At 29.2% G+C, this 8,987-nt stretch overlaps 2 protein-coding genes across 2 annotated transcripts; both read right to left on the bottom strand.

Moving 5' to 3' along the window:
* LOC120130666 (cold and drought-regulated protein CORA-like) lies at positions 1–568 on the bottom strand. Its single transcript, XM_039147860.1, has 2 exons — positions 444–568; positions 1–293 (listed from the first exon to the last, which is right to left on the bottom strand). The coding sequence occupies exons 1-2, from the start codon at positions 559–561 to the stop codon at positions 1–3; spliced, it is 411 nt and encodes a 136-aa protein (XP_039003791.1). The 5' UTR covers positions 562–568.
* Positions 569–1,770: 1,202 nt separating this feature from the next.
* Positions 1,771–2,236, bottom strand: LOC120130665 (glycine-rich RNA-binding protein blt801-like). The gene is made up of 2 exons (XM_039147859.1): positions 2,143–2,236; positions 1,771–2,036 (listed from the first exon to the last, which is right to left on the bottom strand). Exons 1-2 carry the CDS (start codon positions 2,234–2,236, stop codon positions 1,771–1,773), a joined length of 360 nt encoding a protein of 119 aa, XP_039003790.1.
* Between the last annotated feature and the right edge of the window lie 6,751 nt (positions 2,237–8,987).

Below are 8,987 nucleotides of genomic sequence, written 5' to 3'. Positions count from 1 at the left end.
TCAATCTTCGTTGTTTATCACATCAGCCTCGTACCCTCCATGTCCACCGTATCCTCCATGTTTACCACCGGAACTTCCACCATGTCCACTGTATCCTCCATGTTTACCACCTGAACTTTCATATCCGCCGTATCCTCCATGTTTACCACCGGAACGTCCACCGTATCCTCCATGTTTACCACCGGAATGTCCACTGTATCCTCCATGTTTACCACGTCCACCGTATCCTCCACCATAACTGTAGCTCTTGTCATCTCCAAGCTCATCGTCGGTTGTTTCAGTAGCCACCTCACCTGCAAAACCAATATCCATGATACGCCATTTATGTTAGAAATAAATAGAATATAAATGTTCCTCTCGATCCCATATTATATATTTCAACTGCATGCAATACGAATACGATTGAGAGCTTAGACAAATAAGAAACCATGATAGTTGCAGACCGTTTTCCATTTCGTTGGTAGTTTGAGCAAGGTCTCGAGCGGCCACTTCCGAAGCAATGAGAAGAACAACAGCAGATAGAAGAGGAAGGAGAAGGAAACTCTTGGGAATGGAACCCATAATTGATCCATTAACCAAAACCCTTAACATTTGTTTGTTTTTTCAATTACGCCACTTAATGTTATCATCTCATAGGAAATTATTTCATAGATCATATTTATCACATCACACGTAATCTCAACCAATTAAAAGAATTCGTGTCACTTTTTTTAAAGTCATTTATACACTAAGATTTTATTTTTCGAACCAACTTTTTTCATTTAATGCATACCACAATTAAAATTAAATCTAGAGATTATTTTTCTTAATTTTCTTTTCTTCTCTAACAACGTATGTCAAAGCTGTGTATAAACATTTTTATGCCATGGATCCAATGAAGATTCAATAATTTGGTTCAGAACAAACAAATATATTAAATATTTAATAATTTCAGTTAATTCGGTTAATTAACCGAAACCAAAGTTTAAAAAAATCATTAACCGTTAATCGACTAAACCCAAAATTAACAGATCGAATTTTCGGTTAGTTCGGTTTTAACCGAATTATGAACACTCCTACCATTGATGACATGGCGGGAAGTGTCCAAAAAATAATTTCTTCATGTCATATTATCAAAATGATCACCTTTAATTGATAATCTAAAAAGGATTTATTTGATGTAAAAAAATTGTTTGAAAATAAAATAAATGATCATAGTTTAAATTATCAAAAAAATACTTTAAAGTCACATTTTGAAATAGTGATAAAGTTTAAGGATTTGTTTTACCATTATGCTTAAAAATAACTCTCACTATTTTATCCTTTATTTCAGTTCCCTCTCAAAGTTTCTACTGTTCTTCGCTTCCTAGTCGACGTTCAATGATGTTACTTCCACCGACTCATGAAGTAGCTGGCACCAAAACACTTCTCTTTTTCTCTTCTTCCTCTCTGTCTATTTAGATTTCTTAAAGAATACATAAAGCTTTTGATCCACCATAATTGACCGTCCGATGAAACCCCACTCCAACTATGTTCTTCGTCACCATTTTTTCCATAAGATGTAGATGAGGTTATTTAAGGCTTGAGTTGATGATGATGGTGATGAGGTGCACTTAGTCGGTTTGTTAGGTTTAAGCAATGCGTTGATATTGAGCTGACAGTGAGGCTCCCACGTAAATAATTCCATGAGAGGAGCATTTTGTCTTAGATACTTGCCATTTGTAAAGGCTACATTAGCAGTGAGGATGGGTATGAGCCACCTCAGCCGCAGCATAAGAGGAGCACCTTCACTCAATCTTCGTTGTTCATCACAAAAGCCTCGTTCTGCTCTCCACCCCCGTAACTTCCACGTCCACCTCCGTAGCTTCCACGTCCACCACCATAACTTCCACGTCCACCACCGTAACTTCCATGTCCACCACCGTAACTTCCACGGCCACCACCGTATCCTCCACGTTTACCACTGGAACCACCACCGTATCCACTGGAACCACCACCATAACCGGTTTTCTTGTCATCTCCAAGCTCAGCGTCGGTTGTTTCAGTAGCCACCTCACCTGCAAAAACAGTACCCATAATATTATATATATTATGTATATTTCAACTTCACGCAATACGATTGAGAGCTTATATAAATAACTAGAAGGCATGGTAGTTGCTGACCGTTGTCCATTTGGGCTGCCACTTCCGAAGCAATGAGAAGAACAACGGCAGATAAAAGAGCAAGGAGAAGGAAACTCTTGGGAATGGAAACCATAACTGATTTCTTTCTTATCAAACACAAAGTAATTGAACAAGTAGAGATGCTTAAACTAAGGCATTCTCTATCTCTATTTATAGGCCACTCATATTAAGTTCAAACTGCATTTCAAAAGCGCTGCAAAAATTTTTGACACGATATTTTCTAAAAGTAAATGAATTGTTTTGTATTTCAATGTTTACCAAAATTTTTCGCTTCTGTCATTAAAACATAAAATAGCAACAAATTAGCATAATTTTAATACGTAAGAACTAAGAAGAATACCTATAGTAAGAAATTAGGGAATCAGAAAAGCAGAATTTTATTAATTTATACTTCTTCTGCATTAAGGAAACGAATTAATTTTAATATGCCTGTTTTTTTTTTGTTATTATTTCGGTTTCAGGGTTTTACTATGACTAATCAGAACCAACTCGGGTTGCACATTAATTTTGGTGAGTAAATCTCACGACATGAATTTTTTACATACACAAAGAATCTAACTCAATTTGTTTAAGCGATATCAAATTATTTATCACTTGAATCAACTCGTTGTTATGCATATTAGTTGGTTATTAGTTGAGGGGGCCAACCAAGTATGTTGTAATTGAATGGTAAAATTTTAATAAACTAAAATACTTTCGCCCTCACTCAAATTTGCAAAGGTGTTTTAGTTTTTGAATTTTTTTGTATTTTTCCATTAATATTAGGGCCGGTGATCAAGTCGAGTAAAAAAAATTTGAGTTATTCGAGTTGATAAATCGTATTTTATAATTTGAATTCAACTTCAAAAATTTTTAATTCGAGTTTCTATGCTAATTTTATTATAATTATTTATAGTATTATGGTAAAGATTGATTCCAATTTTTTGACTTTCTCTATTCATATATTATATTTTTCTTTATTTTGTGGGTAAAAATATTGTTGAGAGTATAAAAGAGTCAAGGAATTGATAGGAAGAAATAATTTGCAAAAAATTATAGTCAAAAGACCAAATTGAGTAAAATACAATGTTAAGGTTCTAAATAAAAAGAGAGAGTACATTTTCAAATTGAGTAAAATACAATGTTAAGGTTCTAAATAAAAAGAGAGAGTACATTTTAGTAAGAAAATAAGAATTGAAGTTGCATAGGTATTCTATAATGGTATATGAGAATGTGCTTAAATTTGGAAAAATAGACTTAAAATAAAGGATGGATTGAAAAAAATAAGAAAATTATGAAATATTAAGGGGCTAAATTGAAAAATAGAAAACTTGTTATCGAAAAAAGGAATTGAAAAGTAAATATGTATTCTACGATGGTTTAGGAGCATATGGTTCAAATTTGGTTAAAAATAGACTTTAAATGAAGGAGAAATTGAAGAAATAATAAAATCAGTGACTAAATCATAAAACTATCAAAATACATAGTCAAATTTTTAATTTTTTGAATAACTCGAAATTTTCAAATATCAACTTGACTCGAGCTCGAAAACCAAATTGATAATTTGAGTTTACTCGAATAACTCGACTCGAATAACTAAAATTAAAAAAATAGAAAAGACATAATGACATGTAGACATGATTTGTTCATACTATATAAATTTTTTTAATTTTACTATTTTTAAAATTATTGGATGAGTAGATATAAAGGAATAAGATTAAAATTGAAACTAAGAAAATATTTCTTAAAAAAATTAATTATTTATTTCTACTGATCTAATAATTTTAAAAATATATAAAACTAAAAGTTTTATGTCAAAGTATAAAAGATATATGCATACATGCGCTCGTGTGCCAATTTATATATTTAGATGCATGTAATCCACTGTACCCATGCTTGGCATCCTCTATCTCAGCATCGGTTTGTTTCAGCACACACCTCAGCTGCAAAATCGGTAACCATCAACATTTATGTTAGAATATAACTCACATCCCACATAATTATGGTAATTATGGGATCGAAATTAAGGTAAAATAAAAAATATATATATGTTTTCATGATTAAAATATAATTATATATTAAAAATAAAATTGTTTATGAATTGGCTTAGATTTATTTGTATTAAATATTTTTATATTTTCCCGTACTATTATCCGAAATAAAGGTAATATTTCATCACCAAATAATTCATATATCATAAATGATGAATTTAGGAACGATACGTGAACGGTTAGTTCAACTGGAAAGCACCTTAATATCTTTTAAACAAAGTTCATCTACCAGATATGAAACCCAATACACGTGGCTGTTTAGATATAAAATACAAATGATTATATTATATGATATTCATAACTAGCATGTAACATTCAACGGGCTTTGACCTTTGTTTCTGGGGTGCAATTAATACTCTACTAACCTCTATCTCCTTTGTTAAATGTATCTTGTTATATTAATATAAAAATATATAACCAATATATTAGAAAAACAAATTGTTATAGAGATTTTCTATTTGATTTCATTGAAAGACTCTTTTAGGATAATCATGATACTTGTTACTCATATTTAATCTTGAGTTACATAAGTTGGATTTCAAATTTGTGTTCCTCAATGTGACATTGATGATATATTTTATACAGTGCAATTAAAAATTGTCTTATGATACAAAATTAACGATATGTAAATTAGGGAAATCCATTTATGAGTTTAAGTATGACTCTCGTTAGTTGTATAACAAATTCCATCAAGTGATTATCTCGTTTGGTTTTGAGATATATTTGATTGACAATTGTATATACTATAAGTTCAATAGGAGTAAACCAAACGATACCTCTTATTGCTAAAGGAAACAAGTTTAGTCTTGATCAGTGCATTAGAAATGATTTTGAAACTAAGGAAATAAAGGTTCAAAAGAAAATGAGAAGTTTAATGAATATTCAGGTTTATACGCATTTGAATATAGCGTATCGTTTTATGATATTAAACATATATTTAAGCATTTTGGGTATGGGTCGTTGGATAGCAGCCAACTGATTCATACAATACATTTAAGAATAAAAATGTTACATGTTCACATATCGGAGGTCTAGTAAGTAAGATATCATTAGGTTTATGTACTCTGATTTATTGAAATATTGATGTAGAATTTTGTCACATGAACTACTAATTATGGATTGATAAGAAATATCACTTGAGTTATTTTGTGACAACAAAGTTGCAGTCTTTTTTTCTCATATATAACAGAAATATCTTAAGTCTAAACACATAGACATTATGTTTCTGATTGTTAAAGAAAATTCAGAGTGATTATTTGTTTATAGAGCATGTTGGTGCAAACTTATAACTGTGCGCTTACTAAAGAACTATCACTTAAGGTCCTTCATGAGCACACTACGCATGTGGGTGTAATGTTATTTAAAAATATTTAGTTTTAGCGGGAGTTTGTAACTTTAATGCTCATTTATTATAAACACAACTTCAGTTACTTCAGTTTAAGTATATTTATTTTAAAGTTATTTTTTTGCAAAAATAATGTTTGTTTTAATTTATCCACACTCTGATTTTGGTAAAATCTAATCTCACTAATTTTTAAAGAGAATAAGTTAGAAATAGTCATGTGTGGTTCACATTGCATGTAATTTACATGCTATGCACCGTAATCGATCTGTTATTTGATTATGTTTCTATATGTGACCATTAATAGGTATAGTCATGATTGATATGACAAAGACCGCTATGATTCTATTTAGATATAGTTGATGGACGAGATTTTTATAGAATACATATTGTATGATAACAAATTTTAAGCTCATAAGGTTATATATTTATTAGGAAATATATGTTGCTCAAGTGGGAGATTGTTGAATTAAAATCCATAATTATGGTCACATATTTATAATATATCTCGTTATCATAAAATATGACTTAAATTAAATGACCAATAATATTATAAAGTCATAAGGTATTAGAAATGTCATGGAAATAAAAGTGTAGATAATATTAAAGTTATATTTATAATTTGATGAGGGGCAACAAACAATAAATGATTCTTAATCAACTATACGAAGGGGTTATGATCCCAAAAAATAGACAATCTCGTATTTACTCTTATCTCGTAAGAAAGTTTATAATTCAGGGAGAGATTCAAGGATTTCAACATATCAATTAATTTAAGTACACTTTCGCATCTAATATTTATTTTTATTCTTGATGATTTGATATGATTAGATCATGGCTATTTTCATATTTATTATGATTTTGTTTTAACATCTTAATAATTTGACAACATATCAATTAATTTAAGTACACTTTCGCATCTAATATTTATTTTTATTCTTGATGATTTAACATGATTAGATCATGGCTATTTTCATATTTATTATGATTTTGTTTTAACATCTTAATAATTTGACAATGAATGTTCAAACATCGTTACAGACGTCTTGCTCGAATCTAAGACTTCTAAAATTAATAATCATCCTTTAATTATTGAAATCATTTCGGATAATATTTGGAGCATTAACGAAAAAAAATCTGATTATCGATATCAATATACAAGGTAGAAGTGGGTATATGGGCTAAGGCCCGCGGGCTACCCGTTTAACCCGTGGCCCGTGCGGGTTTTGAACATAAAAAACTGAAGCTCATTTAAATTGCGGGTTTTTTTAGCCCGGACCGTTAAACTCGCGAGTTTAATGGGTATAACCGCAGGTAGCTCGCGAAGCCCGCAATAGCCCGCTTAATTTAAATTTTATAAAATTTTAGAGAAAATAAACTTAAAGAGTTTTATAGAAAAAGAAAATAAATTACCTATAAATATGATGTTACTAATAACCATTGTAGTTCTTAAATTTATTAGGGCATTTGTCATAATTCTACTGTTGCTTGATTTTTTTTCATTTACAATGTATTAAATTATTCTTCATTTTAAAAATAAAAGTTAAAAGATTTATATAGTATTTTAGTCTTATAAAATTTACATCATTATCACTTTGGTATTTAAAGATTTTTTTATTTAATTTTGACATTTATTTTTTTCATAAAGTATGTTATTCATTTCGTTCTTTAATTATAAAAAGTCATGTGATATTCTAATAATATATGACATGACACGTAATATTTAGATTAAAAATAAGAAAGAAAAGTAAAAGAAAAAAATTGAAAACATACTTTTCAACTTTTAAAGGATTTTACAAAAGAAAAAATGTTAGATTTGCATAATGTTTGACTTTGTTGAATTTTTATGTTTGAATTTATGCTTGCAGACACTTCTGTGTCTTCATATTATAACATTGAATAATCGTGTTTTATAAAAGTATAATGTGGTTATTGTTTTATTTGTTTTTTAATTTGGTGATATAAGTGAATTTTTTTTTAATTTGAGTTTAAGTAATTATATCGTTCTATATATTAATGATTAAAAAAAATTAAAAAAAATTATTTTATAATCATTTCTGGCTATTTAAAATAAAATTTAAATATTATTTATTATTTTGACGGTGCTACATTCATTTTCAAGTTACTGGATCATTTTTAAAGGTGTAGCAAGTAGAGGTGGGTATATGGGCTAAAGGCCCGCGGGCTACCCGTTTAACCCGCGGCCCGTGCGGGTTTTGGACATAAAAAATTGAAGCTCGTTTAAATTGCGGGCTTTTTAGCCCGGACCGTTAAACCCGCGGGTTTAATGGGTATAACCGCGGGTAGCCCGCGAAGCCCGCAATAGTTCTCTTAATTTAAAATTTATAAAATTTTAGAGAAAATAAACTTAAAGAATTTTATAGAAAAAGAAAATAAATTACCTATAAATATGATGTTACTTATAACCATTTTAGTTCTTAAATTTAATAGGGTACTTGTCATAATTTTACCGTTGTTTGATATTTTTTTCATTTATAATGTATCAAATTATTCTTCATTTAAAAAAAAGTTAAAAGATTTATATAGTATTTTAGTCTTATAAAATTTACATCATTATCACTTTGGTATTTAAAGATTTTTTTATTTAATTTTGACATTTATTTTTTTTCATGAAGTATGTTATTTATTTTGTTCTTAATTATAAAAAGTCACGTGATATTCTAATAATATATCACATTACACGTAATATTTGGATTAAAAATAAGAAAGAAAAAATTGAAAACATATTTTTCAACTTTTAAAGGCTTTTACAAAAGAAAAATTGTTAGATTTGTATAATGTTTGACTTTGTTAAATTTTTCTGTTTGAATTTATGCTTGCAGACACTTATATGTCTTCATATTATAGCATTGAATAATCGTGTTTTATAAAAGTATAATGTGATTATTGTTTTATTTGTTTTTCAATTTGGTGATATAAATAAATATTGTTTTTTTAATTTGAGTTTAAGTAATTATATCGTTACATATATTAATGATTAAAAAATTAAAAAAATATTATTTTATAATTATTTCCGGCTATTTAAAATAAAATTTAAATATTATTTATTATTTTGACGGTGCTACCTTCCTTTTCAAGTTACTAGATCATTTTTAAAAGTGTAGCAAGTTAGAACATTATTTTTTATTGCATTTAAAGCATTTAAAATTATTTATATTTAACGGCCCGCGTGTAAGCTTGTTTAACCCGCGGGTTAAACGGACGGGCCACATGCCTTAAAATTCAAAACCGTTTATGATTGCTGGCTTTTTAAACCGTTCCGTTTAACCCCGCATCGTCAAAACCCACCCGCAGACTAAACGGGCGGGTAGCCCATATACCCACCTCTAGTAGTAAGTTAGAACATTATTTTTTATTGCATTTAAAACATTTAAAATTATTTTTATTTAACGGGCCACGGGTAAGCCCGTTTAACCAACGGGTTAAACGGA

This window comes from Hibiscus syriacus, unplaced genomic scaffold, assembly GCF_006381635.1.
Source record: "Hibiscus syriacus cultivar Baekdansim isolate YM2019G1 unplaced genomic scaffold, ASM638163v2 tig00110548_pilon, whole genome shotgun sequence".
In the NCBI taxonomy this organism is placed as follows: domain Eukaryota; kingdom Viridiplantae; phylum Streptophyta; class Magnoliopsida; order Malvales; family Malvaceae; genus Hibiscus; species Hibiscus syriacus.
This window is presented reverse-complemented; position numbering and strand designations above follow the sequence as displayed.